A 19,230-nucleotide genomic window follows, 5' to 3' on the forward strand; every position below is an offset into this window, starting at 1 on the left:
GGTCCCCAAAGTGTCGCCCCTTGGTGGCCACCTCTCCAGGGCAGCTTTTGGTCCCGACGGACCCACCGGCAGAGGAAAATTGGACCCGGGGAGCGGAGAGTCTTTCCCCCAGGTCTATCTTCAGCAACGTTACCGAAAGCACTCACGTCACTGGAAGCTCTCTTGGGCTTCTGTCTTTCTTGTCTGATAGTTTTACAGGCAACATGTCTTCTCCCCTTTTCTCAAGATTATCCATGCATTTCATTACATGTTGCGACAGGCAGAATTAATAAGAGACAAATGGTTTGCATATAACCCAACTCTGTGCCATGAAGAAGTTTATAGATGGCAACATTTTTAATTGAACCTGGAAGCTTATGGGAAGCCAGTGCAGCTCACAGAGAAGTGGATTAACATGGGCATGTCAAGGTATGCCCATAACTTCCCATGATTCCACATTCTGGACCAGCTGTAGGTTCTGAATGGTCAAATGGTAACTTACACTAAGATAAAATTTTGTCTATGCTTATTAGCAATGGTTCTGCAGGGTTCCATGTTGGAGATGATAGAGTTGTTGTTCATGAAGAAGAGCAATAGCACTTAGACTTATGTACCGCTTCATAATGTTTCATAGCCCTGTCTAAACAGTTTACAGAGTCAGCATATTGCCCCCAACAATCTGGATCCTCATTTTACTGACTTCGGATGGATGGAAGGCTGAGTCAACATTGAGCCAGTGAGAATCAAACTGCTGGCATTAGAATTAGCCTGCAATACTGCATTCTAAACATTGTGCCACCATGGCTCCTGACATAAATGTGGGGTATTTTTCCCTTGGGTATAAATATGGAGCAACTACTAGCCAGCCAATGCTTATCTTAAAACAGCCTGTTACTCTTCTAGGATAGAGTATACCTCTTATTACCAACTGTCTATAAAATGCAGATATTTCCTTCACTGATTGCAATTTGAGATTACTTCAAGCCCCTTTCTGAAAAGATGGACTACCTCTTCATTGACAGTGTTAACAGTATTTATTGGTGAATGACATTAAGACAGAAAAATGCTATCAAAACATAACATCTCATATTGACATTTTATTTTAAGGTGAGAATGGGGTGGATTCTGACAGTGATGAGGAGACCCATGGTGCTGAAGAAAAGACAATAGTTGAATCAGCCAGTCAGTAAGTAATTGCCCATAAATTAATTATATTTGTTCTTATATAGTTTGTTTTAATTTTGTCTTGTAATAAAGCTTTAGTTGGAAATACTTATAAAATATCAGCAAAATTCCAGCTGAAACTTTGTCAAAACATTGGATGAACTGTAGAAATGTTGGTGAAAATTTATGAACTCTTGCTGCAGCATGACAAATGAACAACTGTTGTGGATATTGCAAAAATCAGAGAAATGAAAGCCTGCAAAATTCTATGTAATGCCTCAGTGAGCTCTATAGGATGTGCAATTAAACATAAAGCATGACAAAATGTTGTGAAACCCATAGAATTAACCATCATTATAGTTTTGTTGATATGCAGTCCTTTATTTTTTTAGGGTATTTTCATCTGGGTTTCACAACATTTTGTCATGCTTTCTTTTATTTTCTAAAATGTGATAAATAGTAACTTTGAGAGTATTTGCTGTGATTCAGTTAAAATAGTACTTTTTAAAATATTGATCTTGCACAATGGAATCCTTCCTACTAATATAATTTTGCATTTTTTTTTATTTTCTGTAGTGCTTTTTAATTGAATTTTGACTAGATACTATTGAATCAAGAAGTAAAATTGCCTATCTACTAGATTCAAATATTAGAATCCAGCTATTCCTCATGTACTGTATTTTAATCAGCTGTCCAGAATTGTTAGGAATCAGGCTGTATTCAAATCTGATAAATACATAGATCACCTCTTCATGTGTGCGGTATGCTTTTCCTTTAAGAAAAAGTTTTTTCTTGATTGTGTATGTGTACAATGAACTTATTTATTTCAAAGTAAATCCTAACTTTGATATTGTTTTTCTGAATGTATATAGAATTGCAGTCTTCAGTTGGGAGTCATTGCTTTCTGAACTGCATTCATAGCAGGGAATGGCATTATAAGTATTGAAATTGATCTTGAATAGTAATCTGCTTTGATACACCTGGGAGGCAGAAAGGTACACATTCCAACATTATCCCTTGTAAAGAGATTGTGTTACTTCTCAGATAATAATCATTTTGAGTTATCTGAAGTCCTTGCTAAAATACATCTTTTGTAGATCTGATTTCTCTTTCTGCCCCTCCAATCTAGTATAAGCCTATAGTTAACTTTTTTAGGGGGAGTTATAAATCTTCAGAAGGTACACACATATGCTAATAGGACAGTTATAGAGCTATTGTAAAATCATAGCAGGAAAGGAAGAAAAATCAACCTAATCTATTTTACCTTCACTGGCTTTTCCATAAGTAACTTTGAAATTATCTGTTTCTTGATTTTTTTTTAAAAAAGTAAAAAGCGACCAGGCACTATTTAATAAAGTCTTTTGATGTAAATAGGTATGGGAATATTATTATTTTTTAGAATATAATAGGTTGTGAGGAAGCAACATTTTCCCAGAAATAAATACTTGTAATGAATCTTTCTCAGCAATTAGAAATGAATTGTGTGACCTTAAAATCTTAAACAATATTCATTTATGTGAAAAGACATGCTATAATGACTTTATAAATTGGATTAGTTTGGTTAAAATAAAAATTAAGTGGGAAATGTGGTCCCTAAGATTTATACTATTTAGCCACAAGATGGCAGAAAATGCACGCATATTAAAAGACCAATTGCAGCCCTGCATCAGAAATTCTGTATGTGACAGCAAAGAATTGCTCAGCGATAGTGTTTTGGACAACACATTGTCTTATTAGTATAAGTGCAGTACTGTTTTGCTGAAGTGGTTGATAGAAACCAGGTACTACATTTTTCTTCCAGATGGTTTTGTATCAGACTATTCAGTTGTCAGAAAAAATGACATAGCTAAATAGATTGACTATAACCATTTCTATGACCTCTACTACAAGCCACATAATTAGAACTAAAGAAGTTACTGTGTGGCTCAACAATTTTGAGTTCTGAATGAAATTTGGCAGCACGTTTCAAGAAAGAAAGAATTTTATTATTAAGGAATCTATACCCTTGGGTAGTTTCTTCTTCAATAAAAGTAGATTTTGCCCAACCATCCTTTTTAGTTTGCTGATGGGGAGCACTTGAGTATAGCATTACCATCTAATTGAGAAATTGAAGTCTTTATCCTATGTTCAGTTAGAAAAGAGGAAATAAAAAGCTAGGGCTGTAATTGTCAAATACCCTTTTTCTGTTTGCCAACATAAATAAAAAAATCTATAATTAGTCTGGTTGTAATTTACTTTGAATAGTTGGTATTTAACTTTGTATTGGAAGAGTACTGCAATTTTAAGGACGTTGCAATTTGATTTTAATTCCAATGATCTGTTAGTATGTCCAGCTATGGGATAATTTCAACACTGTATGTACCATTGATGTTTTGCATAGTTAAAACAGATAGACATAGGTAAAAAGTCCTGAGAATGGTATGGTACTATGGTATGATATTGTTATTTTAGAAACAAGGATTCCTGTGGCATCTAAAACATTGCCAGAATTAGTATGGTATAAGATTATTCCATGATAAAATTGCTTGAAGAACAGAAGACTCTTTGCTATTTTTGTTTAACTTTGACCTGCTGTGTCATTGAGTGTTTTGATTGTGTATGTATATTAACATAATATGTACTTTGCAATTGTTAGACAAAATAATTCAGATATAAAATGACTTATATAAATATAAAATAACTTTATGACTAAAATGCTCATTAAGCTCAGCAACTGAACTAACCTGCCTTGATTTCAAAATCCTTTGGAGAGCTGTATCCTGTTTTCTCAAGTGTGTTTTATAGTCTTTCTTTCCTGTTACTGCTTTGTACAAAGACAATTAAACAACAGATAAGGTGCCTCCATTTAGCAGTTTCCCCTCACTGTACAGTAGAAACCCTCACATTAAGGTGAAAGTATGTAAAAATCTCTTAAATTGGCATCTCATCAACTCTTTAAGAAAATGTGTTATTTTTCTTTCAGTTCTGTATAAACTGTCAAACGTACAAAGCTATTTTAAAGAGATGTCCTTTCCACAGTTTTGAGCTAGGCTATTCCTTGTTGTAGATAGTATAATAGCCTTTCTTGAAATATTTTTTCAGTTTTGGGAATAAAGGCTAAATTACTGTTAAAATGTATTCCTTATCATCACTGTGATGGTAGCAATGGTGTTAGCAGTTGCAAATGTAACATTGAGCAGTACTACATGAAAGGTTTAAATTTGGTTCTTTATGCAGTTCTCTGAGGATAGACCCTCAAGTGGATTTTACATTTATTTCTTATCCAACACAGTGGGTTTATTTTGAGGCATCGTAGTTTGATCCTAAAACTGCTTGCTGGGGAACCTTTAAATCCTATCTGATGTAGAAAGAATTAACTTTAAGATTCTGTTTCTGAAGGTAGTAACACTAGACAGATTCACTGCTGGAGGCTTTGTGGGCCTGCCATTCATAAAGGTAATTGTTTTCAGGTGTTTTGTAGGTTATTAGTCCTTCTGAATTCTTCAGGCAGACTTCTTTAGGACTTAAATGCTGAAGGCCATTCTGGGAAGATGGAACTGGGAAAGCATTTTATTAAGAGGTCAAGGATGGATCTTTTTTCTACAAAGGGTCATAGCCCATTCAGAGAATCAACAATAGCACATATCTCTGGGGTGAGGTCATTGTTCAATATATTAGATATTATTCTATGCAGAAAATACTGAAATTATCAATTGTCATCCCTTACAGGTAGTATGGATAACCAGGCAATACTCTGAGGTAGTAAATAAGCTTACTATATTCCTGGACTCATCAGGTTGCGTAGTTGCAAAGAAAGGCAAACCTTCCTCTCTTTTAACTGTTGTCCAAAGTAAAGATTTTGAGCAGAAGCCCCATTTCCTTCTTTTTCATACGTATTAAAAATAATGGGAACCAGTCCTTTTTTTGCATTTGACTATTTTACTGCTAACAATATTGTTCATATAGTGCACTTTCAATGGCATAAGGTCTACTTCTTATGCCCAAATAATATAAAAATGTCTTATGCCTTCAGAAACCAGTCTAAACTAATTATTTGGATTCATTGCATCAAGTTTAGCTTTATCCAACTTGGTTCCCTCCAGGTATATTGGGACCATAAATTCCTAATTCTCAAGCTGGCTTGGAATTCTGAAAGTACTTGCCCTATCAGATTTAGAGGGAAATGGAGCAGGCTAGGGAAACTAATGTAATTTTTTTTCTGAAAACTATCATTTACTGTATGTGCTTCATTGTATTACTATTATTTATGATTATGTCATTACATAAATCAAGCAATAAAACAGAGTGCTAAGCAGGTATTGAAATATTGAAGTGCTTATTTTATAATTATAAAAGGCAAACTAATTTAAATGTGTTCTTGTTCTCAGGCAAGACAATAGCATAGATTCTACTTCATCTTTGAAGGAAGAAAACAAATTGGAAGGGCTGGATTCAAAACAAGGTAGGGATTGGAGTTATGTATCCTGAATATAGAAGAGGATGTGATGTGACCGAAAATTGGGTGGGTAGGGAACTTTTCATGGATGTATATAAATACCTGTATATAAATATTTATATTGTGAAGAACCATTAGCACTACATATTTATTTGGAAAAATATATTTCAGAATATAAAACTTTGAATTACTTTTTATTTGTTAAGTAAGGAGAAGAGCAGGCAAAGATGGGTTGCACAGGTAAATTCAATATTCATAATGCCAATTCTTTAACTGTGATTTTGACTATGAGTTTTTCTTCCTTTCATATTAATGAATGGTTCTCATGCAACCGTACAGGAAAAGAAAAATGGTGTTCCTAATCTCACAGTTGTGATGAGGATAAACTCCATCTTTTACTACTTCATAGACATAGGACAGACTTTATTCTTTCTCCCAGTTTTGTGGATTTCAGCACCCAGAATTCTCACCAGATGCCCTATCTCCTGTAGGATTTTTAGAATATTTTAGCTTACCTATTTGATACCTCAGATTTGTACAGTTTGGGAAGTTGACAGGAACAATGTACATTAGAAATTGTAGGGAAGAGGATAAGTTATTTTATTTGTGGCAATTGGTACGAATTCAGTGAGAAATTCCATCTATGAGTCTGTCTGAATTTCAACAGTTCCCTGTCTATCTTTTGACGATGATAGGCATGTGCAACAAACTATAGGATTGGATCAAATAAGATCTTATTAAGATACATATCCCCACTAATTATTTCTTTAGAAAATAATACTTCATTTTTCTGCACTAGCCAATAAAGACAAATTGATTTAAATAGAATTATAAGGCAATCAAGCTTTAGTAAAATGCTGTGACTTTCTAAGGAATAGTTTAAATACTGCTTTTTTGCACTCTGTTATGACCTTTGAATTGACATGTTTCCTGCAGATTTGCTCCCTTTCTTTTCTGCTATCAGGGGGAATTGATGACTTCTTGCAGATGATTACTTCTTTGTCCTTTTATGACTTTATCAGCCACCATTTCATGACGGCTTTAGGCAATGACAACAGTGCTAGTCAGGATGTTAGATGTTAAGGAGCTTTGGAGAATGCGCAAACATAAAATGGCAAAACTTAGTAACTGTTCTTATTCTACACTGTGATGCTGAGGATGAAAAATAGAAAAGCCAAGAAAAAGTGATTCAGAGAGAGAAATTAAGAACCTGGAAATAAATTTCACAGTTTTAGTTGAAAGTATAAATACAGATTTTCTCATTTTGATAAAATGGGAAAGAAAATGAGAAAAATACCATCAGAGACTTTTATTACTATGTAACATGATGGATGCAGAAAAGAATAAAGCAGCTCAACTAATTAAACACGTCTTAGACCATTACAGCTGTGTCATCATTGTGTAGCATACATCTGTGGAGATTTCAAGCACTGAAGAAAAAACCCAGACTGATAATACTTCTTTTCAGGTTCAGATAACTTCTCATTCTTGAGGAAAAGGAGAAATGATTTTTCTAAAAAATACTTTTGCCTCACTCCCTCAGGGCAGTTCTTCTTTCACTTGGAACATTTGGCCTTTGACAAAAAGAGATGAGTATGCCGGAACATAACTTCTGATCTTTGAACTAGGCTTATTCAGAGGGGAATGTGATCTCTCACTGAAGAGCTTCTGTTTAGTTGAACAGTATATTGTAAATATGGAGTATTACCCTGTAGCAAGACAAAAGAATTTCCATTCCTTAATCGTATTGATTCCCATTTCATTTGGTCTTTCACACTTCTCATTTGTTTCTGGCAGCATGATATTTAGTTGCTTTTCTTAGGTGGTAGAAAATTAAACATTGCATCTTGCAGGTTCAAGCTGAATATTTGACTATTATTTTGACAACTATTTCTCAGAAGGCAATATTGATGGATAGATTTTGCAGAAGTTCCAAATTACTGATTTTGAACTTTTGTTTTATAACTGTAATAACTATAATTCACCCCCACTCCCTGCCTATCCTAGTGGCAGTTCATGAATGAGCAAAGAATGTTGGGAATATATACCAAGAATATATAATCGCAACAGGGTCATCAGAGCATGAAGGTCATTCCAGCTGCCCAGTTAAACCATGTAGGCAGCTTCATTGGGTAGCAATAATATAGGAAGGTGCTGAAGATCCCTTTAGTGATAATGGCAAAGGCTATGCAGGAGAAGGCAGTATAAATGACTCCTGTATTTTACCAAAACTCCCTCCTCCACATATGCACATGATGCATAAGATAAAGTGAGTGATGATGTAGCACCAGATGATGAGCCCCTAAAGGCCAGATGCACTTAATATGCTATTGAGGAAGAGCTCTTTCAGGCTACCAATGGTGTTTATGGCATGGTTAGATTAAAGCCTTCAGGATGTCTAGTTACTGATGCTGCCATGCAGAAAAAAAAAAACCATCCCAAAGCTGCAAAAATAGACTTTCAGTGGAAATACGGAATATAAAAAACATGAACACCGGAAAATCAACATAGTGAAAGATAAAATTAAATGACCACAAATAGACATCTTAGACATCAGCAAATTGAAATGGATTGGGATTGAACACTTTCAGTCAGAGCATCACACTATTTACTGTTTAAGACATGAGAAATAAGGAATAGCATTGCTTTCATAGTTAGGAAAGCTATAGCATGACTACAATTCAGTTAGCGACCTAGTACTATCAATTAGACTTTATGAAAACCCTTTAATGTGACAGTTTTAAAGTTTATGCTCCAACCATTCATGTAGAAGAGGAGGTTGGTGAGTTTTATGGTCAAGTTCAATTTCAAATTGCTCAAACTTGCAAACAACATATGCTGCCTGTGAATGGAGACTGGAATGCCAAAGTTGGAAATATTAAGAAAGAAAATATATGACTGTAATAGCCTAGGAGACCAAAATTAAACAGGGCTCTAATAGCTGAAAATGCAAATGGTCTGTACTAATGAAAATCAAGGAGAAGAATGGCGAAGAGAATGAGAAGTCCAAACTAATGATAACAGATAGACTAACTAGCCTTAGAGATGACAATGAACATATTGAAGTGGTGGGTAGCTTATGCCTTTTAGGATCAGATATCTACACTAAAGGAACCAAGAGTCAAGAAATATGCCACAGATTAGTAGTGTATTAGTGAAGGCCTTGAAAAAGATATGTGTGCCTACAAGAATCAGAATCATACATGCAATGGCTTTACATGTGATACTGTATGGAAGTGAAAGTTGGACTTTGAAGAAGCAGGATAGGAAGGGTATTCATGTTTTTTTTTTAACTTTGGAGTATTCATGGTTTTGAACTTTGGAGAAGATTCTTGAGAATATTGTGGATAGTCAAGAAAACAGACAAATGGATCATCAAACAAAGATCAATCCACGATTATCACTCAAGATGCAAGTGACCAGGTTCAAATGATCAAACTAGACATATTAAATGAAGCTTTTCTCTAGAAAACTCTACAATGCTCTTAAAAGTAAAAGGAAAGAGAAGAAGGTATCTAGTGGCAACACAGATGTACAATAGGTTGAGCATTTGGAGCATTTGAAGGGCCAGATTGGAGCATATCTATCTGCGTGGTTGATAAGGTTCCATAACTATTTCATGACGCATAATCAGATGTAACTAGGAAATAGAAAATCACAATCAATATTTCATACACTGCAAATGTTGTTCTATGCCCAGTTTAAGTATGATGCATTTAATATGGTGGCCTAAATGTTCTGTTCATCTGATTTTCCTGGTTCTGCTAAACCTGACAGACAGACACACAGACTCACGGAGTATATAAAATAAATGTATCAGAAAGATATATTTTTCTGAAAGAGTCTTACTAATAGTTTGACACAAAATTAGTCTTAAAGTAACATTTCTGAAATCAGACTTGCAAATAGAGATCTGTGAATTTGAATAAGCATAATTGGTTATTTTGGTTTTGCCATTTTGATATTACTGAGGAAATCATAATATTCTTTATATGCTACAGCTGCCTATTTATTCTAAATTTCTAATATCTATAAAATTACTTGTGCAATGCTTTACTTTCCATTTTTTTTAAGAAAAGCTACTTCCTATTTTATGGGCAAGAGCATTTATTATACATTTCTCTTAGTGTTCAGTATTGATTTTTTTTCTCCCTCCAGATACCAGTTATATCATAAAAAGTCAAAGAAAGTATGTTTTTCTAAAGATTTTCTTCCTAGCTCATAAACACAAGACCAACGCACATACGTACACAGTGAAAGTTATGGCATTTCTTTCAGAAAAGATTTAAAACTAGAAATTTTTTTAAAGCCTTTCTCACTCTACTTTTGACTGAGCCTTGCTTTAAGTTGTTTGGAACTGCTGTAGATTAATTTCAGTAATATGTATTCTGCTGCTCAGTCTTTGGACAGACTTTGATGTGAATGGAAAGTAATTGGTATAAAGATCAAGTGCAGAATATTAACTTTTTTTATTTGTGTGAAAAAGTTTTTATTTCTCTGTCCTATTTTCCAAAATAAGTATTCATGTTGCCAACTCAGTGATGCAGTATATTATTATTGCCAAACAGTAGAATAGCTAGGATAGCAACACTCTTATAGAATCTTTGGTTTCTGAAACCTTCTGAACAGAGCACAGGTTACAAAACATTAAGTGCTTAGCAGGCCTTTTTTATTATGTAAAAATGACAAGCAACCTTCAAATTGCAGTACCTGAGTAATTTGAGAAGAACCCAGTAATGCCAAACATTTAATTCTAAGAATTATCTACCTGTCCCAATAAAGTCTGATTAGATAGACATGTCTGGGATTTTCATTCTGATTATTGACATTGGGATTGTTAATACCCAAATGCATCCCAAAGACGCTTTTTCAAAAGGGAACTGGACTTTCTTTGTTTTTCCTTGAAGACAATTTGTTTCTCATCCATGAAGCTTCTTCAGTTGTGACTGAATGGTGGAGAATGGAAGGATTTATATTTCATGCAATCATTTGGTCGTTATTAGTCTCCAAGTGGCCTCAACAATGGATTGATCCATCCAAATGGCCACAGTTACTCTCAGAGAGAATGCTAATGACCAGATGACTGCAAGGATTATAAATCCTTCCATTCTCCACCATTCAGTCAGAACTGAAGAAGTCTTCAAGGAAAAACAAAAAAAGTCCAATTGTCTTTTGAAAAAGCACCTTTGGGACAACCATGAACTGGATGATTGAGAATCTCCATAGATGCCCAAGTGCATTCATTCACATGAACATTTTTTTCTTTTCTTTTTCTAACCTCTCTGTCTCATCTTGCTACAGTTTTCTTTAAAGGTTCCTCCTTCCATTTTACAAAATATGTCTGTACACTGCTTGGGGGAATGTTTTTGAAGTGCTTAGATATGTGCTGATATCCAAGATGAAATTCTTCCAATGTGTCATCCCAAAGCTAAATCTGTGTTGCCTACATCATTCACTCAACTTACAATGAATGTTAAATAGAAAAGCAAATATAGCAATTATGTTACTTTATAGAAAAGTAAAATTAATTTACAGATTTTTAGATCAGAGTCTAAAAATACACCAGTGATCTTTCACATGTATGGCTTCTAGTTCTGGTGCAAGATAACTGCAATTTATAGCAAAATGGATATAGGATATAATTTGTATGCTGTGATGCTTGTCTTTGTACCTACAGACCTAATTTTTGTATCTTTATCAAATGGCTCTGTAATTAAAGGTTTAAAAAGTAGTTTTTATACCCCATGGACTCATTCTACAGAAGGCTTTAGAGAGTGGTATTAGTACCTCACGTGATCATGACTGAATCCCTCTGTTAATGCAATTTAGGATTGAATTGGCTTTTTTGGCTGCCGCCGCACACTGTTGTTTCATATTTAATTGATTGTCTACTAAGACTCCAAGATCCCTCTCACAGTTGCTTCTGTTAAGCCTGGTTTCACCCAATCTGTATGTGTACTTTTGGTTTTTCTTGCCTAAATGTAAGGCTTTACTTTTCTCTATGTTGAATTTCATTTGGTTAGATAGGGCCCAGTGTTCTGTTCAAGTCTGTCAAGATCCCTCTGGATCTTGAGCCTATCATCTAGGGTGTTGGCTATTACTGCCAGCTTAGTGTCATCTACAGGTATGATAAGTTCCCCTTCTATTCCCTCATCTAAGTCATTGATGAAGATGGTGAAGAGTACTGGGCCCAGGACAGAACCTTGTGGTACCGCACTGCTTATTTCCCTCCATGTAAACGTAGTACCGTTAAGGACTACTCTTTGAGTGCGGTTTGTTAGCCAATTAAAAATCCATCTGATGGTGATACTGTCTATCCCACATTTCTTAAGCTTTCCAAGAAGTAGGTTGTGGTCTACTTTGTCGAATGCCTTGCTGAAGTCCAAGTATACCACGTCCACAGCATTCTGATGGTCCACCAATTTAGTCACCTGGTCAGAGAATGAAATAAGATTGGTTTGGTATGATCTGTTTTTAACAAACCCGTGCTGGCTTCTAGTTATAATTTTGTTTGTTTCTAGATGCTTGCAGAACTGTTTTTTTTATTATCTTTTCCAGTATCTTCCCAGGTACTGATGTTAGGTGATTGATCTGTAATTTCCTGGGTCTGTTCCCCCCCCCTTTTTTTTTTGAAGATGGGAACCCCATCAACTTTTTTCCAGTCCTTTGGTAGTTCCCCGGTGCTCCAGGATTTTTGAGAGATATGGTACAGTGGTTCTGAGATGACATCTGCCAGCTCCTTCAGAACTCTGCAGGTGTAGTCTGTCAGGTCCCGGTGATTTATGTTCATTAAGATCAGACAGGTGTTCTCTTACCAGTTTTTTGTTTATTTTAACTTTTATTTCTAGTCTGTCTTTTTCAGTTATGTTTTCAGTTATGTTTCAGTTCAATTATGTTCAGCTCATAGAATGCCCAATTATGTCAGAAAGAGTGAAAATAACTTTTGAAAGTGTTTAAATAACTTTGTTTTAACGAATTCACAGCAGAAACTATACTATTTAACCACAATAGCTATGAATAGAATCATGAGATGTTGAAAGTATCTTCATTAGCTTCAAAAGGACATTTGGCTTGCTGTATATAGCTGGTATTGTTAATGCTGAACTAATTGGAACTTTGTCCTAATCCAGGAAAACCCGTTCTTTCTCTCTTGGTTTCTTTATTTTTCTGCCTATGAAACCTGTCATTGTACTGTTTTGCTGGATTAAATTGCTGTGTTAATAAAAACAAATAAAATGATTAATAGATGGCTTCAAAGTATAAACAGCTGTACATTCACAGTACCTGATGACTGAATATCATTATAAATATATATTTTCTTTTAATATCAAAGCATAGTCAGGTCAGGATTCTTCTAGAAATTAGGGGTGTTAAATTGCCGGCCCACAGGCTGGTTTCATTATACCGAAGCCACCCCCACCCCATTGCCGGCAATCCCAAAAAAGTCGCAAGATGTCGCGTCACGTGATGTGGCGAATTTGACACCCGTGTTCTAGATCAGTGTTTCCCAAACTTGACAATTTTAAGGCGTGAGGACTTCAACTCCCAGAATTCCACAGCCAGCAACGCTGGCTGTGGAATTCTGGGAGTTGAAGTCCACACGCCTTAAAATTGTCAAGTTTGGGAAACACTGTTCTAGATCAATATTTTTCAACCTTGGCAACTTTTAAGATATGTGAACTTCAACTGCTGACTGGAGAATTCTGGGAGCTGAAATCCAAACATCTTAACCTTGCCAACATTGAGAACTTCAGTTTCTCTGGATTAAAAGGTTCTCACCGCTGGTTTTGTACATCCAAGGGAATTTGGGACTTACATTTTTAGTACCTCAGTTATCTTACTGCATTATTCTTAAACCTAATGGAAATATCAAAGGTGGTATAACTTAAATAGATTTGCCCAAACAGATGTCCTTAATTAGTATCAGAATTTCTATGTAGCGGAAAGTTCTATGTTGTAGAATACCCTAGTATTTATAGAAATCACTTCTAAAATTTCTGAGCCTTAGTCCATGCCCTCACTGCAGTCAAAAGGCAGTTTATAACAATTAAAATATCAACTGTAAAATATTTAATATATTAAAACTATAGAACAGAATCAGGAACATATGCAGTTACTGTCAGCACTGCAGGAAAACTGTCACTGTAAATCTTAATAAGATGATATATTAGAGGAGAGAGGCTTTCCAACAAATTATTTGGCACTATGCCGTTTAGGGCTTTGTAAATCCACACTAATAATTGACTAGTACAAGTAACCAAGAATAGGTATAACATAGTTCCGTACTACCTAATGCTTTTGGTGCATCCAAAACAATTTCATTTTACAGTAATCTATACATTATCACACCATGGATCAATACATACAGTACAGGATAATTGAAGATTGGGAAGTGAAAATAGACATTTGCAGGAGCAAGGTGTAAAGGCCTTATGAATATCCAGGGCAAAATTTTAGTGTACGTCATTTATTTATTTATTTAAGAAAATTTTTATGCCCCCTCCCCAACTCACTCTCAGTGACCCCAGGTGGCATACAAGAATAAAGGGCCAATACAAAGCCAATAAAAAAGCAATAACCCCCCCCCTCACCCTTCCCGGCGGCAACAATCAAATGAACCATTTGATGGTTTGGTCCCACTCTGGGGTCCCTAGGTCTGTTGGCAAAGCCAGATCTTCAGGACCTTGCAAAGGAGTGTCAAAGTGGGGGGCAATCTTATCTTCATGGGGACAATGTTCCGCAGGGAGGGAGCCATTACCTTTTTGGTTCCGCTCAATGGGTGTCCTTAGGAGAGGGGACCCGCAACATGCCCTGCCTCCCCGCTGTGGTCAGTTGGGTAGATGTGGCTGGGAAAAGATGGTCTTTCAGATAACCTGGTCCCAAGCCATGGCGGGCTTTGAACATAACAACCAGCACCTTGAATTGGACCCAGAAGCAAATCTGCAGCCAATGCAGCTCCTTCAAGAGAGATGGCACACGTGCATATCTAGATCTACACAAAACCATGTGGGCTGCCACAATTTGAACCAATTGAAGCTTCTGGATTCTTTTCAAGGACAGTGCCATGTAGAAGGCATTGACAAGGGCATGAGTGACCATGAGTAGGGATTGTTGGTCCAAGAAGGGGCGTAACTGGTACACAACTTGCCATTGTGCAAAAGCCCTCCTGGCCACAACTACCACTGCTCCTTGAGCAGAAATTGTGAGTCTAGGAGAACCCCCAAATTACGCACCAGGTCTTTTAGAATGAGAGATCTGGCCATCAACAACACTTTTGTCTTCTAAAATTTAATTTATTGGCCCTCATCAGGCCTATTGTTGCCATCAAACAATTAAGCAAATAAGAATGCCATAATTGTTAGGAAGGAAACCTAAATTGAAGCCTAAATCTCAATGAAAATCTTTACATAGCTATTTCTAATACATATATTACTGTACTGATAACTATTCTCGTATTTTCGTTACAGTACATAAAGTAATTTTAAGAGTACTTTTAAACTGCACTTTAGGAATAAGATTTACTTCTAAAATAATAAACAGTAGTCAGTCCCAGAGGCTTCCCACATCAACTTTCATTTTGAAATGCAGACGCGTCCTTATGATATAAAACCTTATGACATTTTAATTAGGAAAATAGATCATGCAATTCCATACGACGGAATAAATTTTCCAAGCACTGCTGCTTTGGACTACTGCATGTTCTTGTAAATTGGAATAAAAAAAATGCATTAAGACTCGTCTAAATTAAATCAGTCTTAAGGTAGGGAGAGGGCTGAAAAGAGAGAAACCTGTTTTTAATTTATAGATGACCTTTCTTATACTTTAAATCCGGGCAAGGGAATATTTGTGTGCAGAAGCAACTGCAAGGTGAAAAACAGCTCTTCCTTTTCAGGGAGCCTTCTAAATTTGTTCATTTCATGCCGCAGGCAAAGGAGAAGATAGCGACATTCTCAGCATCAATGCAGATGCATACGACAGCGACATTGAAGGACCATGCCATGAAGAAGATAATCCAGCTGTGCCAGAGCGGACGGTTGAAAGCGGAGACGGTCAGATCGATGACCTTCAGAAAGACATTGAGAAAAGCGTCAATGAAATCCTGGGCCTTGCCGAATCCTCCCCAAAGGAGTCCAAGGCGGCAGCTTTAGCAGTTCCTCCCGCAGATGATGTTCAGCCATCAGCACAGCAGCTGGAGCTCCTGGAGCTTGAGATGCGAGCGAGGGCTATCAAGGCCCTTATGAAAGCTGGAGATGTTAAAAAATAGCCGCAGGGCTGCTTCATTTGTTAGATCGTTGGATTTGCTCTGATGAGTGTAGGGTCAGCTTCCTTCCACTCTACGGTCTATTTGGACTAGCTTTGACATTCCTCATTCAAGCCCTTTGGGTATTCTAGCTCATAGCCAAATGAAATAGTTGGCAGCGGTTTATCAGGGCCGTCAGTCTGCTTCTGTGACTTATGTAAATGGATTGGTTTGATGCTGCTTTTTTTTTTCCCAGCTGCCCTCCTTTTTTCCCCCACTTTGGGTTAGATTATTTCCCAACATGAATTGGAAACAGTCAGAGGCAGTATGGATGCAGCTAAGCCCTGTTGCTTTACAGACCAGAATAACCACAGGGTTAGCTCTAGCTTTTGAGGAGTTGAACCTTCGGTTGTTTTTATGTAGCAGTTATAACTGCAGGGAAGTCAAAAGTAGAAGCCCCACACATTTAAGAGCACAGACCACAAAAATATCTTGCATCATCATTATGAGGCTTTGTGATTGCTTTGGCGCCAGCAACAAATCTTACATTCTATACAGACAGTCCTTGACTAATGACCACTTAATCAGTGACTATTCAAAATTATAATGGTACTGAATTAGGGGGAGCTATGACCAGTCCATGAAGTTGTGGTCCTTGCAGCATTCCCGTGGTCATGTGATCACAATCTGGGTGCTCAAGCAGCTGGGCAAGCCACAGGCACATGATCGCCATTCGCAACCTTTCCTGCCAGCTTTCCACAAGCAAAGTCAATGGGGAAGCTGCAGGGAAGGTCACAAATAATTTTGTAAGTTGCTCTTGCCACTTTTTCTCCCAAGGAGCCCCACTAGAGAGTATGAGATACCAGGGATTTTGTACTCCGTAGCGTTCTCTCAGCCACCCTCTCCAGTACCTACCCTTGGCTCCTGCCAGGTGGCCCACACTCCCCAGTGCCCACCTACAGTACCTTCCACGCTCCTTACCCTGAACACCCACCTCTTCCCACTGAATGATCCACACAGTCATTAAGGGTTACATAGGGTTACAAGGGCACCTGGGATTACTAGGATTGTCATCCTAAATGATGTCACATGATGTCACCCATTTAGTGATGGTAATCCCAGTCCCAATTGCTATCATAACTATATAAAGCAACTTTTGGTGGCTGAGAGTGAATAGCACTAAATATTCCAGAATGTGAATTGCATAGTTATATATGAATCTTTGAGCATGGCTTAGATTGTATAATCAATATGATGAAAGTAAAATTTGAAAGTCAAAGGATATTACAGAGGCACCTGACTGTTAGAACAAGTGGTACAGAAGTACTTAATTTCTTGACCTGTAAGGTACTTTTCTGTTCGTTATCAGTAATGTTTTGGAACTTCTTTGGCAAAGCCAAATTACACATTTATAATTAGTTTAGAGGGAGTTGTGTTTCTTCCTTAAATATTTGGCTATTGTGAACTATAGAGAAGAGTAATGTCAGATGTAAAATCTTTAAAAAAATGTTTTTGTTTGAACATGCAACATGTTTTGTAGTTCTTTGTTCAGGGCATGTAGCCCACCAGTTTGAAAATACAGGTGAAAAATCAACATGTATAAGTGACTGGCAATAAATTAACTTATTAAGTGCAGATTCGGGACTTTTTTTTTCCAATAAAGATTTTTGGGTGTAGGGGAAATCCAAATTGAAGCATGGCAGCACATGCCAAAAAGCTTTGCAGGATATGTAAGTATATTGATCTCAGTGTGGATACTTGCACTATGATACTGCAAAACAGGAATGAAGACAAACTGGTCAGGAAGGACCCATTTTAATAGTGTCCTGTATTCTCCCACCTTCTTAAGCCTGGATGTTTTGCTTACAGGGGAAAAATGAAGAGAACGGAATCAGGTGAGCATCATTAAGTGGACTAAAGAGACAAAGCTGGGTTGAAAAAAAGAAATGGGTTTATTTCTATCCTAGAGCATGTAGGGCAGGTGACCAAGGGAAAAATCTAGGAGAGAAATGAATAGGAATTGACCCTTGCTGATGTTTCAGCAAGTCTTGCCTTTAGTTTCCAGAAATGATCAAGAAGCCAAATGTGTCAAGGGCATTTAGAAGACACGTTTATGGACTATAGTTTTAGGTAATGTTGGTTTCAACATTTGAAATTTAAAAAGCAGAAACTGCTGACTGGGAAATTTCAGCTAGTCCTTGTGAACAATGGAAGGAATCACATAGGCAGATGTGATTGGAATGGTTTCATAGAGAGGATTAGAATTATGTTTTTTTATTAGTTTTGGAAATATAAAATTGGTTTATATTTGTTTTCATGTAATACTTGTGTGGAAAACAATGCATTCATTAAAAATGAAACCTACAGAATTCAAATAGTTCACTTCTCAGAAATATGTAGTATGAGTATAGGATTATTTAATTTTCTATTTGCTCAATATTAACATTATTTTGGTACTTAATCACCTGATTCATGAAAGTTTTTTTAAATGAACCATTAAATAATATTTAAGCCTTAAAGCTCATTATTGTTTAATACTTTTATAGCAGCATCTTCCTTTTATGCAACTATATATTAAATAATAATTCATGACTTTGTTTTTTCAGAAAAGTCAAGTTTAGGGTCACTGATGTCTAAAAAAAATACAATGAGTGGGTAACCTTTTCCTTTTAGCTTCATATTTTTACATTTACTTTTTCATTTTGTTTCTATATCACTGGAGAAAGCAATTTTGCTTGGAAGAGTTAGCGGTAAAAGGAAACTAGGCTGTCAAAGAACATGGTGGCTGGATTCCATCAAAGCTGACACCAGCCAGAGTATAGAAAATGCAAAGAACTCAAGACTGGAAGATGTGGAGAAACCTGGCCCATAGAATCGCCAAGAGTCGGATACAACTGAATGGATAACTTCATTATCATCATTTGTTCCTGTGAGGAAACAAATGGTTTTTCCCATCCCATAACCACCATCACTATGTGTAGCATTTTAAAAGAGTATTGGAAGAAGATTGGCTCCTATTTAATTAAAGGAAAATTACACGTAGCATATTTTATATATTTTACAGTGCATCATATAGCAGAAGATACACCGGTGCATCTTGACCTGGGAAACAGAACTGACCAAGTTTGCAGACGGTACTGAACTATTCAAAATAGCAAAAAACAAACGTGTGTGAGAAGAGCTTCAGAACAATCTATTTAAATTGAAGAATGGTTAATCAAGTGCAAATACAGTTAAATTTAAATAAGTGTGAAGTGATAGGTAAAATAAAATTCCCTAATGATAGACACCCATGTGATGGGATCCGAGTTCTCTTTTTACCAACCCGGAGAAAGATCAATGGATGGCACAATGAACATATCAACTCAATATCTGGCAACTGTGAAAAAGTCAAGTTCCATAACTCTAGAAA

General features: G+C 36.4%; 1 protein-coding gene across 1 annotated transcript in view; it reads left to right on the forward strand.

The window, feature by feature from the left end:
- Positions 1-17,453, forward strand: part of CAAP1 (caspase activity and apoptosis inhibitor 1) — a 28,822-nt gene extending 11,369 nt beyond the window's left edge. The window contains exons 4-6 of the mRNA XM_039347828.1: positions 1,087-1,165; positions 5,511-5,584; positions 15,505-17,453. Coding sequence (XP_039203762.1) covers positions 1,087-1,165; positions 5,511-5,584; positions 15,505-15,842 — 491 coding nt within the window. The 3' untranslated portion in view covers positions 15,843-17,453. The remainder of the gene's footprint in view (positions 1-1,086; positions 1,166-5,510; positions 5,585-15,504) is intronic.
- Positions 17,454-19,230: the final 1,777 nt, after the last annotated feature.

Source organism: Crotalus tigris, unplaced genomic scaffold (assembly GCF_016545835.1).
Source record: "Crotalus tigris isolate CLP2741 ecotype Arizona unplaced genomic scaffold, ASM1654583v1 scf7180000018101.4720394464:4744507, whole genome shotgun sequence".
In the NCBI taxonomy this organism is placed as follows: Eukaryota; Metazoa; Chordata; class Lepidosauria; order Squamata; family Viperidae; genus Crotalus; species Crotalus tigris.